Source organism: Lepidochelys olivacea (genome assembly GCF_965140295.1).
Source record: "Lepidochelys olivacea isolate rLepOli2 genome assembly, chromosome: 1".
NCBI classification, from domain to species: Eukaryota; Metazoa; Chordata; order Testudines; family Cheloniidae; genus Lepidochelys; species Lepidochelys olivacea.
The window spans coordinates 302,329,280-302,345,321 of NC_140411.1; the positions used below are offsets into that span (position 1 = coordinate 302,329,280).

Consider the following 16,042-nt stretch of genomic DNA (forward strand, 5'->3'; position numbering starts at 1 on the left):
TTGTCATGGACTTTAAGGTCAGAAAGAACCATTGTGATCATCTAGTCTGACCTCCTGCACTTTGCGGGCCACCCACCTACTCCTGTAATAGACCCTGACCCTCTGGTTGAGTTACTGAAGTCCTGGCTTAAAGAGATCAAGTTACAGAGACTCCACCATTTAGTTTAAACCAGCAAGTGACCCGTGCTGTAGAGGAAGGTGAAAAACCCCCAGGGTGTCTGCCAATAGAAACCATACCACTGAAAAGCATCATCTCATTCCTTCAGCAACCTGGCATAAGGAGCTTGAGCAATCTGCAATAGTTACCTGCTCAGCGGGCTGGATAGTTTTTCAATTAAGACAGTGGTCTGAAATCCAGGAAATCTTGGTTTAATTCCTAGTGCTGTCACAGACATTCTCTGTGACCTTGTGCAAGTAATTTAATAGGCCACACAAGGTGGAACACTGGCTAGTGACAGGATGGATTAGTAATTTTTCTGTGTCTGAAATATTGGTTAAATATGCCAGACAGTATCATTGATACACTAGGTAAGGAGACACTCAGGGATATAGCACAGGCTCAAAGGCTTGTGCCAGCAGTCTAGCCGACCAGTGGCTAGATTCTGACTCCATGCACTTACAGTAAATTTGGGACCTCCATGCGTTACTCCTGCTGTAGTTTGCTTCTGAAAAACACAGCAAGCGAGAATGCTGTTTGCACACAGCTTACACTCTTTATGAATTTTTCTGGGGGGAAAAATCTGAAAAAAAAACCCTTGTGAAAGAAAAATCAAAGACAAATATTCAGCAGGACAGCAACTGATTTTCCTGTTTTGCGCTCGCGTAGTTTGTATGTCGGTGCAGTGGTCTCTGATGCCTAACAGGGGAGTGGTATTCCATTCGTGTTCGTGCTTCAGGAACCATGTAACTGTGGAGTAAGCCATTATTTATTAAAGTACTGTGTGTTGTAACTGGGCCCTATGTTGCCCCTTCTAGTGCTGCACTGACCTCTTACCACTGTGTGAATTCTTCGTGTAGCAAGCACAGGCTTCACCACCGAACACATGGTGCTTTGTGAAATGCTATGCTAAACTTTCTTGCTACATTTCTAAGTATGTTACAGGAAGAATGACTGTAAGAGGGAGCTTGCTCTGTCTGCTCTGACAATTAATGTCTCTCTGTTGCAGGGAAATCCTGAAAGACAAATTTAGAGCACCAATGCAATCCATTGCACCTGCTCTCCAGTTTCTTTATTGCTTCCTTTTAGTGTATTGATGCATTGCAGCTGTATGTAATTTCATTCTGTCAGCCTCAGCTGTTGCTGCTCATGTTTGCCAGTAGTACCAATAGCTTGGCTGGTATACCCTGCCTTTCACTGTGGCTGAAATCTAGAACTCAGCACCAGGCCAGAATAGCAATGCTGCATAATAGGGAGGTGCACACGGGAGAAGGAATGCATGGCTGAAGTAACCTCTTCAGGGCACTTATGCAGCTCCCTGCACAGAAAGAAACTAAGATCGACATATGTATTTTTCTTCTACTGTTGTAATATTGTGGGTGTTGCCCCAGTAATTGAGGGTCTAGTCCTAATCTCATTGAAGTCAATGGCAAAACTCTTATGGACTTCATGGTGGCTTGACTGGGCCCGTAAGGCCAACCCCAGCCAGCCCCCTCCTCTGTGCAGTGGAACCAGTGCAACACGAGAGAAGGTTGAGGCATGGCCAGGGTGAAGGAACCTACCATTTTTTGTGTCTCTGTGCGGTTGCGGCTGCTTCTGTGTGTTCCTTTGTCGAACCTTCACATTCAGTGATGTGAATTTAGTGATTTTTAGGTGGCCTTAGTTGCAGTTTTGTGTCATGCTGTGAATAATCTCTGGTCATCATTTGCATTAGGGCATAGGGGAATATGTCACCCACGTTTATCTGGTGCCAAGATTATAGCAGAACACTTTTCTGTTGCAAGAACTAGTTTTGCAGACCTAGCAAGGTCAATATACTGAAGACCAAATATTTTCAGCTCTTTCATCTGAATGTAATGTTTCTTGTGTTGGTCCAGGCAGACGGTATTTGAGGCCCCAAACCCACAGTTGGGTCCATGCATGCTGAGTTTTATACCTGTGATGAGTCCCACTGAAGTGAATGCAACAGGTGCAAGTGTCTGCCTGCACAAACTCAGTTGTATAAATTGGGGCTTAAGTTAACTAAGTACCAGGAGGTTTTGAAGCATATCACATCTGAGTCTATGGGACAGAATTTACTTTACCCTTTGCTCAATCCCTTAAAATCTCTCCCATCTCCATGCTCTGCCTTTCTGCCACTCTCTGCTACATGAAGAATAGGCTTGCGAACCTAAGGAATCTTATCAAATGTTCTTGTTGCTGTGCAACTGACTTGAATTGAAATATTATAATTAAGATAATCATGGTGCTTTTCATGAACTAAAAGGACTTTAGTGCTGTTGACAACTGTCTGGCATTGCTGAAGAATGGATGTCAGTGAACCAAAAGGGCAAAGAGGACTCTGCCAGCCTGTCAACATATGTGAGAGCTACTGCCTAGCTGATACCCAAGAGGCAAACAAGGATGAAAGGACTGAACTAGAGAATCAGAAAGAATGACAGACCTACTGTCACGGTTCCTCCCCCACTCTGAACTCTAGGGTACAGATGTGGGGACCTGCATGAAAAACCTCCTAAGCTTATCTTTACCAGCTTAGGTCAAAACTTCCCCAAGGTACAAAATATTACCCCCGTTATCCTTGGACTGGCCGCTACCACCACCAAACTAATACTGGTTACTGGGGAAGAGCTGTTTGGACACGTCCTTCCCCCAAAAAATACTTCCCAAAACCTTGCACCCCACTTCCTGGACAAGGTTTGGTAAAAAGCCTCACCAATTTGCCTAGGTGACTACAGACCCAGACCCTTGGATCTTAAGAACAATGAACAATCCTCCCAACACTCGCACCCCCCCTTTCCTGGGAAATGTTGAATAAAAAGCCTCACCAATTTGCATAGGTGACCACAGACCCAAACCCTTGGATCTGAGAACAATGAAAAAGCATTCAGTGTTTTACAAGAAGACTTTTAATAAAAAATAGAAGTAAATAGAAATAAAGAAATCCCCCCTGTAAAATCAGGATGGTAGATATCTTACAGGGTAATTAGATTCAAAAACATAGAGAACCCCTCTAGGCAAAACCTTAAGTTACAAAAAAGATACACAGACAGAAATAGTTATTCTATTCAGCACAATTCTTTTCTCAGCCATTTAAAGAAATCATAATCTAACACATACCTAGCTAGATTACTTACTAAAAGTTCTAAGACTCCATTCCTGTTCTGTCCCCGGCCAAGACGACTACAGACAGACACAGACCCTTTGTTTCTCTCCCTCCTCCCAGCTTTTGAAAGTATCTTGTCTCCTCATTGGTCATTTTGGTCAGGTGCCAGCGAGGTTACCTTTAGCTTCTTAACCCTTTACAGGTGAGAGGAGCTTTCCCCTGGCCAGGAGGGATTTCAAAGGGGTTTACCCTTCCCTTTATATTTATGACACGCCCCCCAAATCTCAGCTAGGGTGAAACACTGGCTGGGATTTCTTCCTGGAGCTCTAGGAAAACAGAGTTAATAAGACACATGCATCTCTAAATATACTACCAAGTACATAAAGACTAACAATATTTTCCACATCTCAAGGACGATTTTAACCAGTTGATTCTGGGAAACTTTCACGGGAGAGTGCATCAGCCACTTTGTTAGAAGCTCCTGAGATGTGTTGGATGTCGAAATCAAAATCTTGGAGAGCTAAACTCCACCGAAGAAGTTTTTTGTTAGTTTCTTTGACGGTGTGAAGCCACTTTAGTGCAGCATGGTCGGTTTGCAGGTGGAAACGCCGTCCCCAAACATATGGGCGTAGCTTTTCCAGAGCGTAGACAATGGCATAACATTCTTTTTCAGTGACTGACCAGTTGCTTTCACTCTCAGACAGTTTTTTGCTGAGAAACACTACAGGGTGGAATTCTTGATCAGGTCCTTTCTGCATTAAAACTGCTCCCACACCACGCTCGGATGCATCTGTGGTTACTAGGAACGGTTTGTCAAAGTCTGGGGCCCTTAGTACAGGGTCAGACATGAGTGTCGCTTTAAGCTTGTTAAAGGCCTTCTGACACTTTCCGGTCCACTGAACAGCATTTGGCTGTTTCTTTTTGGTTAGGTCTGTCAGTGGGGCAGCGATTTGGCTGTAGTGCGGTACAAATCGTCTGTAATAACCGGCCAAGCCTAAGAAGGATTGAACCTGTTTCTTTGACTTTGGGACAGGCCACTTTTGGATAGCATCCACTTTGGCCTGTAGGGGGCTGATAGTTCCTTGACCCACCTGGTGTCCAAGGTAAGTCACTCTGTTTAGGCCTATTTGACACTTCTTAGCCTTAACAGTTAGTCCTGCCTCCCTTATGCGCTCAAGGACTTTGTGTAGATGTTCCAGGTGGTCTGCCCAGGAATCCGAAAATATGGCCACATCGTCAAGGTAGGCGACTGCATATTCTCCTAATCCCGCTAGGAGACCATCTACAAGTCTTTGGAAAGTGGCGGGTGCATTTCGCAGCCCGAAAGGGAGTACATTAAATTCATACAGCCCGAGATGTGTGATGAAGGCTGACCTTTCCTTGGCAGATTCATCTAGCGGTACCTGCCAGTACCCCTTGGTTAAGTCCAAGGTAGAGATGAACTGGGCCCGTCCCAGTTTCTCTAATAGTTCATCAGTGCGTGGCATTGGATAGTTGTCTGGGCGAGTTACAGCATTTAGCTTACGGTAGTCCACGCAAAAACGTATTTCCCCATCTGGTTTGGGAACTAGAACCACTGGAGATGCCCATGCACTTTCAGAGGGGCGGATTACACCCATCTGTAACATATCCTGGATCTCCCGTTCTATAGCAGTTTTAGCTTGAGGAGACACCCGGTAAGGGTGGACCCTAATTGGGTGAGCATTACCTGTGTCAATGGAGTGGTATGCCCGTTCAGTCAGTCCTGGGGTGGCTGAGAACGTTGGCGTGTAGCTAGTGCACAGCTCCTGGATCTGCTGTCGCTGCATACGCCCAAGGGTCATGGAGAGGTTCACCTCTTCCACACCACCAGCACATTTCCCTTCGTAATAGACACCTTCAGGCCACTCAGCGTCGTCTCCTCCCTGGGCTGTAAACTGACAAACCTTTAATTCTCTGGAATAAAAGGGCTTTAGAGAATTAATATGATACACCTTAGGCTTTCAGTTGGAGGTGGGGAATGCTATGAGATAATTAACAGCTCCCAGGCGCTCCTGGACCACGAATGGCCCTTCCCACGATGCTTCCATTTTATGGGCCTGGAGCGCCTTTAAGACCATGACCTGGTCTCCTACTTTGAAGGAACGCTCTCTGGCATGTTTATCATACCAGGCTTTTTGCTCTTTTTGAGCATCCTGTAAGTTTTCTCTAGCAAGGGCTAAAGAGGTTCGGAGGGTGTTTTGTAGGTTGGTTACAAAGTCCAGAATGTTAGTTCCTGGAGAAGGTGTAAATCCCTCCCATTGCTGCTTCACCAACTGCAATGGCCCCTTAACCTCACGGCCATATACAAGTTCAAATGGGGAAAACCCTAAACTGGGATGTGGTACAGCTCTGTAGGCAAAGAGCAACTGCTGCAATACTAGGTCCCAATCATTGGAGTGCTCATTTACGAATTTACGTATCATGGCCCCCAAAGTTCCATTAAACTTCTCCACCATGCCATTTGTTTGATGATGGTAAGGAGTGGCAACCAAGTGATTTACCCCATGAGCTTCCCAAAGGTTTTTCATAGTTCCTGCCAGGAAATTAGTCCCTGCATCTGTGAGGATGTCGGAGGGCCAACCTACCCTGGCAAAAATGTCTGCTAGTGCCTGGCACACACTTTTAGCCCTGGTGTTGCTTAGAGCTACTGCTTCCGGCCATCGGGTGGCAAAATCCATGAAAGTCAGTATGTACTGCTTTCCTCTGGGTGTCTTTTTCGGAAAAGGACCCAGAATATCCACAGCTACTCGCTGAAATGGAACTTCAATGATGGGGAGTGGCTGGAGAGGGGCTTTGACCTGGTCTTGGGGTTTTCCCACTCTTTGGCACACCTCACAAGACTGGACATAGGTAGAAACATCCTTGCCCATTCCCTCCCAGTGGAATGACCCCCCCAAATGGTCTTTGGTCCTGTTCACCCCAGCATGGCCACAAGGGTGATCATGGGCTAAGCTCAAGAGCTTGGCCCGGTATTTAGTTGGAACTACCAACTGAGGATGCCAGTCTTCCTGGTGTCCACCAGAAAGAGTTTCCTTGTATAAAAGTCCTCTTTCTACAACAAACCTGGATCGATTAGAAGAGCTGAGAGGCGGTGGGTTGCTCCGTGCCGCCGTCCAAGCTCTCTGGAGGCTTTCATCTGCTTCCTGTTCGGTCTGGAACTGTTCCCTTGATGCTGGAGACATCAGTTCCTCATGGGATTGTGGACCTAGGCTTGGTCCCTCTGGAAGCGATATAGGGGATGGAGCTGTTTCTGTTGACTGTGAACCGCTCTCCGCTGGTGCACTATGTTGGGATTCAGGCTCCGGCTGAGCCTCTTGTGTAGGGTTATCGGCTGCTGCCAGTTCAGGTTCAGTGGGGCCCTCTGGCATTGAGGTTGCAAGTACTGGACTCAGTGCTGGCACGGGGTCTGGTGTTGGTTGTTTGGCTGGTTCCGGTTCTGGGACTGGTTCCGTCTGGGTCTCTGGGACTGGATCCATTACTGCTGTTGCAGACATTGGCCTGGGGTCCAGGTCCATCACCTCTGACTGGGTCCTGATAAAAGTTTCCGGAACAGAGCTAGGCCTCACGGCTTGTTTAGCCTGGCTGCGGGTGACCATTCCCACCCTCTTGGCCTGCTTCACATGATTGGCCAAGTCTTCCCCCAACAGCATGGGGATGGGATAATCATCATAGACTGCAAAAGTCCACATTCCTGACCAGCCCTTGTACTGGACAGGCAACTTGGCTGTAGGCAAATTGAAAGAGTTGGACTTGAAGGGTTGAATCGTCACTTGGATCTCTGGGTTGATTAAATTGGGGTCCACTAAGGAAGCATGGATAGCTGACACTTGTGCTCCGGTGTCCCTCCACGCGGTGACCTTCTTCCCGCCCACATTCACAGTTTCCCTCCGCTCCAAGGGTATCTGGGAGGTATCTGGTCCTGTGGACCTCTGGTGTGATTCCGGTGCAATGAACTGTAATCTGTTGGGGTTCTTGGGGCAGTTGGCCTTTACATGCCCCAGCTCGTTACATTTAAAACATCGTCCAGCTGACGGGTCACCGGGGCGAGGTGGGTTGCTGGAGAACGGGGTGGTGGGACGATAAGGGGTCTGGAGGGTTCTTTGGGAGGTAGGTGGGGCTTTGGGCGGCCCCCGGTAATAGGGTGTGGTCTGGGGTGGTCCCTTCTGGTCTCCGCTCCAACTGCGACCAGTTTTCTTCTTCTCTGCCACCTCCACCCATCTGGCTCCAATCTCTCCTGCCTCGATTACAGTTTTGGGTTTCCCATCTAGGATGTATCTTTCTATTTCCTCAGGAACACCCTCTAAGAATTGTTCCATTTGCATTAGGAAGGGCAAATTTACTGGAGATTCAACACTTGCTCCTGATATCCAGGCATCCCAATGTTTCACAATGTGGTAGGCATGTCGGGTAAATGACATGTCTGGTTTCCACCTTAGGGCTCGGAACCTCCGACGAGACTGCTCGGGTGTTATCCCCATTCTGACTCTCGCCTTGGATTTAAACAGTTCATACTTGTTCATATGTTCTTTAGGCATTTCAGCTGCCACCTCAGCTAAGGGTCCACTGAGCTGCGGCCTCAGCTCTACCATGTATTGGTCAGTAGAGATGTTGTACCCAAGGCAGGCCCTTTCGAAGTTTTCTAAGAAGGCCTCAGTATCATCACCTGCCTTGTAGGTGGGGAACTTTCTGGGATGGGAAGTGGTACCTGGAGAAGGATTGCTAGGGTTTGTTGGTATATTCTGCTGGGCCTTTATCCTCTCCATCTCCTCCACATGCTTCCTTGCCTCCATTTCCCTCTTGTGGGCAGCCTCCTGTACCTCCTTCTCCAGCCGCATGAGTTCTATCTGTCTTTCATGTTCCCTTTGTTTTTCCTCAGCCTGAAATTTGGCTAATTCCAGCTGTAGTCGAGCCGAGGATTTGGCCATTCTAACCTCTCTGTTTTTAACTAACTTTACACCCGAGGTTTAGAAATAAACAAACAAAACTTGGCTGTAAAATTTTGCTGTGCTGGAATAGAATACCTATTCTCTGATAGTGATTGTCAGCCTACAGAAAAAGACAATTCCCTTGTCTCTGCTCTGGGCCCAAATTAAAGCAAAAAACCTCCAACTACTTGGAAACCTGCTTACCCAGCCCAAAGAAAAAAAAATTTCTTTTCAAACCTGTGCTCCTTGTAAAACAAAAAAAAATCAAAATCCTAAAAAAAACCCTGCCACTTTTGTCTCCAGGCAAATGGGTAGAGCACACACCCCCTATTTACTTTTAGGAAGAAAAGAAAAAAAAACACCTCTGGGTTGGAAGACTGTGAATTTCCCTGCAGGAGTTAAGTACCCTGCCTCCAGGCAAAGAAAACCTGCAATTCACAAGATAATCCCCTTTTGTCTCTGCTTGGCCACAAAGCAGAGAGAAACCAAGCTGCTTTCAGTTTCAAAGCTGCTTTCTGGACTTCCTAAAAATTCCTTTTTAAAATCTGTATTTCTAGTTCAAAAAATCTCAACTGGATCTCAAAATGATTTCAGGTTAATCCCACCACTGTGCCACCATGTCACGGTTCCTCCCCCACTCTGAACTCTAGGGTACAGATGTGGGGACCTGCATGAAAAACCTCCTAAGCTTATCTTTACCAGCTTAGGTCAAAACTTCCCCAAGGTACAAAATATTACATCCGTTATCCTTGGACTGGCCGCTACCACCACCAAACTAATACTGGTTACTGGGGAAGAGCTGTTTGGACGCGTCCTTCCCCCCAAAAATACTTCCCAAAACCTTGCACCCCACTTCCTGGACAAGGTTTGGTAAAAAGCCTCACCAATTTGCCTAGGTGACTACAGACCCAGACCCTTGGATCTTAAGAACAATGAACAATCCTCCCAACACTCGCACCCCCCCTTTCCTGGGAAATGTTGGATAAAAAGCCTCACCAATTTGCATAGGTGACCACAGACCCAAACCCTTGGATCTGAGAACAATGAAAAAGCATTCAGTGTTTTACAAGAAGACTTTTAATAAAAAATAGAAGCAAATAGAAATAAAGAAATCCCCCCTGTAAAATCAGGATGGTAGATATCTTACAGGGTAATTAGATTCAAAAACATAGAGAACCCCTCTAGGCAAAACCTTAAGTTACAAAAAAGATACACAGACAGAAATAGTTATTCTATTCAGCACAATTCTTTTCTCAGCCATTTAAAGAAATCATAATCTAACACATACCTAGCTAGATTACTTACTAAAAGTTCTAAGACTCCATTCCTGTTCTGTCCCCGGCCAAGACGACTACAGACAGACACAGACCCTTTGTTTCTCTCCCTCCTCCCAGCTTTTGAAAGTATCTTGTCTCCTCATTGGTCATTTTGGTCAGGTGCCAGCGAGGTTACCTTTAGCTTCTTAACCCTTTACAGGTGAGAGGAGCTTTCCCCTGGCCAGGAGGGATTTCAAAGGGGTTTACCCTTCCCTTTATATTTATGACACCTACAATGACACCAGAGATGGCATTCATGTAACATGTTCTACTTTTGTTTGTTTTTGTTTGCCCCGCCTCCGTCTTTTTCTTTAATGTAGGTTTGTATGTCCCTGTCTCCCAAACTAATTATAGCTGTGGCAAATTCTTTGAATCCATTCTAGTGTTCTTGATTAATTTGTGAAAGAATTACAAATCAGTGTTTTCAGTCTCCCTAAATAAATCCAAGTAATCAAAGACTGACTGTAATTAGCAACGAAGCAAACCACATTAGTTTTAATAAAGGGGGGTGTCACACTGGGGAGAGGCTTTGGTGGAAGGAAAGGGAGCCTGGTCTAGGTTTATGATGTTCAAGGATACCAAAGTGCTGGGAGTCATAATAAGTAGATGGGGTAGATAGATAGATTTAGCAGTGGCTGGAATTATTGAGCAACCTGTATAGAATAGAATAGCTAAGTCCTCTCAGAAGTTCAGTTTAGCACTGAAACCCAACACCAGGCCTAGTTTCACCTTGTTTTGGAGTCTGATGAGAAAGGTTGCATAACTCTAGCGCAGGTGTGCCAGCTGTTGAATCCTTCTGAATATTATCCCCTCTGAAGTAAAATTCAGTATGTAGGAAATGAAATGTCACTCATCAATGGAAATCAGTCAAAGCCCCTTCACTGATAATGCGGCCTCTGGAAACTTGTGCATTAGTAGAGGAATGTGTTTATAATATTAAAGGAGCTTTTTACAAATTTCCAAATAAATGTGGCAATCTATATTAACACTAAGCGATTGTACTTAAGAAACCAACAGAGTGTATTTTGTGTAGATGCTGTGGTGTAATGAGTATTATATTTTGTTTGGAACTCTGTCTCAACAAATGGATATAAAAGGAATGTTTATATTAAACGTCAATGAAAAACAAAATTTAAAATATTATGTATTCAATTTATTAATAAAAACAACAAGCTGCATTAAATGAAAAAGAAAATAACTGGATTAAAGATGCATTTTTATTCTTTTTTGGACAATTGTACAATTAGCTTTTCATCTATAGAAACGCTGCTTTTTCAATTTTAACAATTATAGTGCAATTCAAAATGATATATTATGAGTAAATGCTTCTACATATTCAGACAACTGAAATGATGAAGTACTGGATTGACTTCACATTTTTAACAAAATATTAAGTTTCAAGGATCTGTCACGCTGTTAAAGAAACAAATCAAAACCAAAAGATTAAAACATTTTATAGACTGTTATAATGTCTTATCAACAGGAGCACTGGAACAGACAATGGCTCATATATTTTACTGTTTCTGGAAAATTGAACATTGGAATACTCCACAATCACAGAATAATTACTCCAAGACAAAATAATGCACCATGTGATTTTAAAGTGACACCTTAACATAAGGGAATTTCTGCTGCAGCAGTACCTGTTATAGTACAATTGGTGGTCTTATTTGTTGTGTTACACCATCAACCCCTCTTGATGGTTAATCCTAGTATCAATATTTCATTTCTCCATCATGTACATGTAGGTCATTCTTGATCACTGCGAAGTGGTATACGTTCTGGGGGCAGCATAGGTTGTAACTTCTGCCAGCGCCTTGGAGGCCACAGGATATGGGTAGCACGAGCATGTAAAAGCCCAAGAGAAACCTGCACCAACAACAGACGTTAATAAAATGTAACAATTATTTTTTGAAATAATATATAGTGAATGATTTTATAAGACAAATAAGGGCAAACAAAGCAAAGAATTTAGAACTGTATTGACTTGTGCTACAGACATAATGGAAGAGAAATGTAAATGCTATTTGCAAAATACCTAAAAAGACTTATGTTAAGTTCTAATGATTTTGCAGACCCTGGAGTTCAACAGAGTTTTCCCACATTCTGTTTAACAGTCATTCACTCAGTCATTTTTATTTTACGTCTGCAAACCAAAAGAGAAGCCATTATTATTGTTCTACTTAGAAAGTACCAAAAATTATAAACAACACTATATTTGGACAGCAAATATGGGAATTTTGGTTGACTCTGTGCTGATTTAAGGGCTAAAATGAAAAATTTGGGCACCTAACTTAACCCACATTTGATAATTGGACACAGTCTGTATCCTTTAAGCTCTGAGTCTTGACAGTTACTCACAAATTTTAGTTCTCTTATAATGCAAAAGCAGTTTTCCCAGACAAGATTTATATTTAATCAGAAAACACTTTGGGTACCTTCCTAGCCTCTTTATTATTAACCCAATACAACTACAGTAGACACGTATCTTCAATTCTATTGTCACTTCCCACCACAAAAACATTTCTTTGAATAAGTAGGTATTTTGACATTTTATGCAAATAGACACCAAACAGACCCCTACGAATATCTTCAGCTAATTTTCCTGATTTAATTTCATAGGATTAGATGTATATACACCAATCTCTCTCTTCTACATAATCAAATCACTGAAGTTGAAGTGGCAGATATCTAATTCCATATTTTGTAGCTTGATTAAGCAGGTGCTGAATTACTTGCATATAATTTGGTGAGTTAACAAGCCACAGTATCTAACAGAAATTACTGTGTGATATCTTATTTCACTTGCTGATTGCCTTGGAACACTGCAGTTTTCCTTTTACGTTAAGGGGGAGGCCAACTAAGTCCATGCTTCTGAGTGATCGTTGTTTGGTAGCTTCTTTTTGATAGACTTGTTACATTTTGATTTCAGTATTGCTGTTGTTCTGGATAGCTGGTTGAGTGTTTTGGGCATAAGAATACTCTCTATTTTAATTATCTCACTAACTGGAGTTCAGATGCCATGGCAGCACACTATCATCACAGGGATTTGTACTCTTAGTTAATCACATTATATGATATCTTTTACAGTGTTGGCTACAAATAATAAAATGGATGCAATCACCAGTGCAGCATATAAGAAGCAAAGATGTATTACTGATGTGGAGGACTACGTTCTCTTCTCACATCTAGCCTGTATTCTCTCAGTACATGGTCACCTGTTGATTTCAATTGAATTTCTCCATATACAGAGAGAACATAAATAATGGAGTCAAAATATATTTGAATCTGACTGTGAACACTGCTTCTGGCTGCATGTCCCCTAGTGTTCAGGCAATGGGGAGCCGTGCCTTAGTTTCTCCTCAGCCAGGTACAGACAAGTCAAACAGACCTTCTGGGTATTAAAGAGTACCCTCTTCTGAGGGGCTCATTTATTGACAACAGAAATTAATATAAACATAAGCAAGGACTTATTCTGGTACTCCCCAAGGCATTCACCATCCCAGCCTCAGTACTGTTGGAGACCCCAGGGCATGGCCACTATTTAAGTCGAGGGGATGGAAGGCCATAAGGGTCAAGGAAGTCTCCCTGCTGAAGGCCTAAGGGCTTCTTCTCAACCCCCCTTAATAGAATTCAGGCCTGGCTGGTTTAAGTAAGCTCTTTTGCTCTTAAAACAATGTTGCAGCCACAGATAATGCCTTATAGTGTAAGGTTTGCTGACGCCAAGTTAAAGATAATAGGAGAGAGCTACAAGGCCAGACAGAATGTGCTGGTTGTTCAAGTTGCTAGGAATGCTTGTCAGAGGTTGCAGAAAATAAACATTGTTGTAACCCATATAAGGAAGGCAGAGTATTTGTGCAAAGTTTTAATTGGCTGATGTGTAGTGCAGTAGCATTAAGGAACATAAAAGTGTGTGTAATGACCTGCTCTGGTGTGCAGGATTTGAGATTCTATTCTCCCTGTACCTTGTTTGCAGCTGCAAATAAACTTTTCTGCTTCTCCACCCCATTTTGATTATTGAGTGAAGCACACCAGGTAACGACCCCCTGCTGTTGTTATGCCTCTCGGCACTGAGTGCCGGCAACAGCACAACTCTCTTTGGAGAGCAAACTTTTGGTTCCTACCTTCAGAACCACTATTCCTTCCCCTGGAAAGTCTCTAGATCCTTCTCTAAGGATATTCCTACTCCCTTCACCTGGGGAACAGTCTCTCTCTCTCTGGGTCCTTCCCAGTTTCTCCCTTTAAGCTACTCCTGTTCTCTCTTGGGGTTGCATTCCCCTTATAAGCCTTTTCTCCTCAGAGCACCTTCCTCCTGAGCACACTCACTGACTGAGCTCAGGCAGCCTGTTTTCTAGGGTGCAGATGCTCCTCTACTAATTGAACATTAAACACTTACCTAGGGCAACCAATTACTCCCAGGTGGTTTTTAGAGGGCCTCCATGGGTAAGCTAGGCCCTGACTCTCCTTAAAAGGCCAATGGCCCCATGACACTGACAGAATGTCATGCCCTGAAAATTGCTTCTACTGACCATCTTCTGATTTGTTTCGAGAAACAAAACTTCTTCCTAACAAAGCTGATTTACAGAGGAACATGACTAGTGGCATCCTGTGTTAAATGGGCATTTCTGGAAAAATGCTGGATTGGAAGACTAAAGTCAGCTCCTACTCCCTATTCTGCTGCTCCAGCTTCCACCCCACACTCTGTATCTCATGCCTCCATTTTCCTTCTACTGTGCATGCTCCCCCCTGACTTCCTTTGCCATCTTCTGCTGCTTTACTCCCTCAATCCCTGGATGCTGCCACTGGGTCTTTAATGGCAGAGACTAGGTTGAGACCCGGATTTCTGCACCAAAACACAAGGTGAGAAAGAACAGCACTGGGGAACACAGCTTAACTGAGACACTCCAATGAGGAACCAAGAGCATGGTCCTCACAGCAGTTTCTTTATTGCTAATACACATGGGCAGTTGATTTGCTCACATGAAGCAATACAGAGGTAGAGACACGCGCAATCAGAGGAAAGGGCAGAATTACCTATGTATCTCTACAGCATACCATCCCTTTTTGGCCTCTGACTACTTAAGTCTTAGGACCCTATTATAATTATACTAAAGATTCCAACAGAATGTAAGGGGAATCTTGGATTGTCCACTTTCTGTCAGAAGGTAGCAAACCACAAGCACAAAATCTAAAGCATAACACGAATTCCTCAGCATTAGTTTAGCACATTGTTCCCTTATTGAGCTGTATTTGAAGAAGAAAAGTCTAATGAGAATGTACTTCTTCTTGAGAAACACTAATTAAAAACATTAACTCTGACTGATCTTGTTTTATCACTTTCAAGCCTGTAAAAAGTTTAGTCTTTTTCATTTGTGTTTTGTCTTTTAGTCTTGTTAATGTGTATTTAAACTGTGTGAAGCCTATAGAATGCCATTGGCAGAGAGGAACTCTAAACTCTTTAAAAACAAAATCAGAAAGAAATAATACTAATGCCACAGGTTATATGGTATGTGAGAAATTCCATCAACTCTTAGAAAACAACATTGTAAAAGCATATGCCAACCTATGACTCTGACGTGTCTCTCGTGTTTTCACCCCTCAATTTGAGTTATAATCTATCTATATGCCACAGGCATTCCAAGTGCTTCAAAACAATGACAAAAACAAAACAAAGCACAAAGAGTAAAATTCACCCAAGCTTGGAACAAAAAAACAATAAGATCAATAAAAGTTGTTGTTTCTAATTAGGGTTTCTTTCCCCTGAAGTAGTATATTCATTAAACACTTTTTTTCTGCAAATAAGTTTAATAAAGGAGCAATGTGCAGGTCCAACTCTGTGGAATTCTTGTTACATTTTAGATTTTCTGCTCGCAGTTTGTTACCTTGTGACAGACAGTGGACAATTTTGGATACTTTTTGTTCTTTTAGATTAGTTTAACTATTTGGGGGTCCTATTCAGGCTAAACATTGTTGGCTGAATCCTGCATCCCACAAATTTCACTGCACAAAGTGGCCTTAAAACAGCCCTAAAAGGGCAAGGGAAAATTCCTCCAATATGGAGAAATCCTGGGCTGGTGTAAAGTTGGCATATCTGGGCCCCTTTCTCTAATGGCATTTTGGGGGCATTTGGGCCACAGAGAAGGTGTTTCAGAGTGGGGCTAGAGTGTTATGCATTTTGTTGACCTCCAGCCAGCACGAAGGTCCATAAGAAACTATTCTAGCCATCATAAATTAGTTTTATCCAGTGTTGTTGTAGGTGTGTTGGTCCCATTAGAGAGACAAGGTGGGTGAGGTAATATCTTTTATTGGACCTTAACACACTCAAAACCACCTTCACTGAACAAGGACACTCCACTAGAGAAGTAGATTGCATCATAGAACAGGCCACCCAAATGCCCTAAGAGAACCTGACCCAATACAGCTGTCACCTACCTCCCCACACTGCAACCCATATGAGGTATCATCAGACAACTACAACCCCTACATGTATGCCACATGAAGTGGACACTGATATGCAAAG

At 43.4% G+C, this 16,042-nt stretch overlaps 1 protein-coding gene across 6 annotated transcripts in view; it reads right to left on the reverse strand.

Moving 5' to 3' along the window:
* Positions 1-10,803: 10,803 nt before the first annotated feature.
* IMMP2L (inner mitochondrial membrane peptidase subunit 2) overlaps positions 10,804-16,042 on the reverse strand; it is an 844,357-nt gene continuing 839,118 nt past the window's right edge. For 5 of the 6 annotated variants that reach the window (XM_084646927.1, XM_084646924.1, XM_084646926.1 and 2 more), the window contains one exon: positions 10,804-11,391. In XM_084646927.1, the coding sequence (XP_084503053.1) occupies positions 11,272-11,391 (120 nt within the window). In that variant the 3' untranslated portion in view covers positions 10,804-11,271. The remainder of the gene's footprint in view (positions 11,392-16,042) is intronic. The other variant, XM_084646925.1, reaches the window with a different exon arrangement.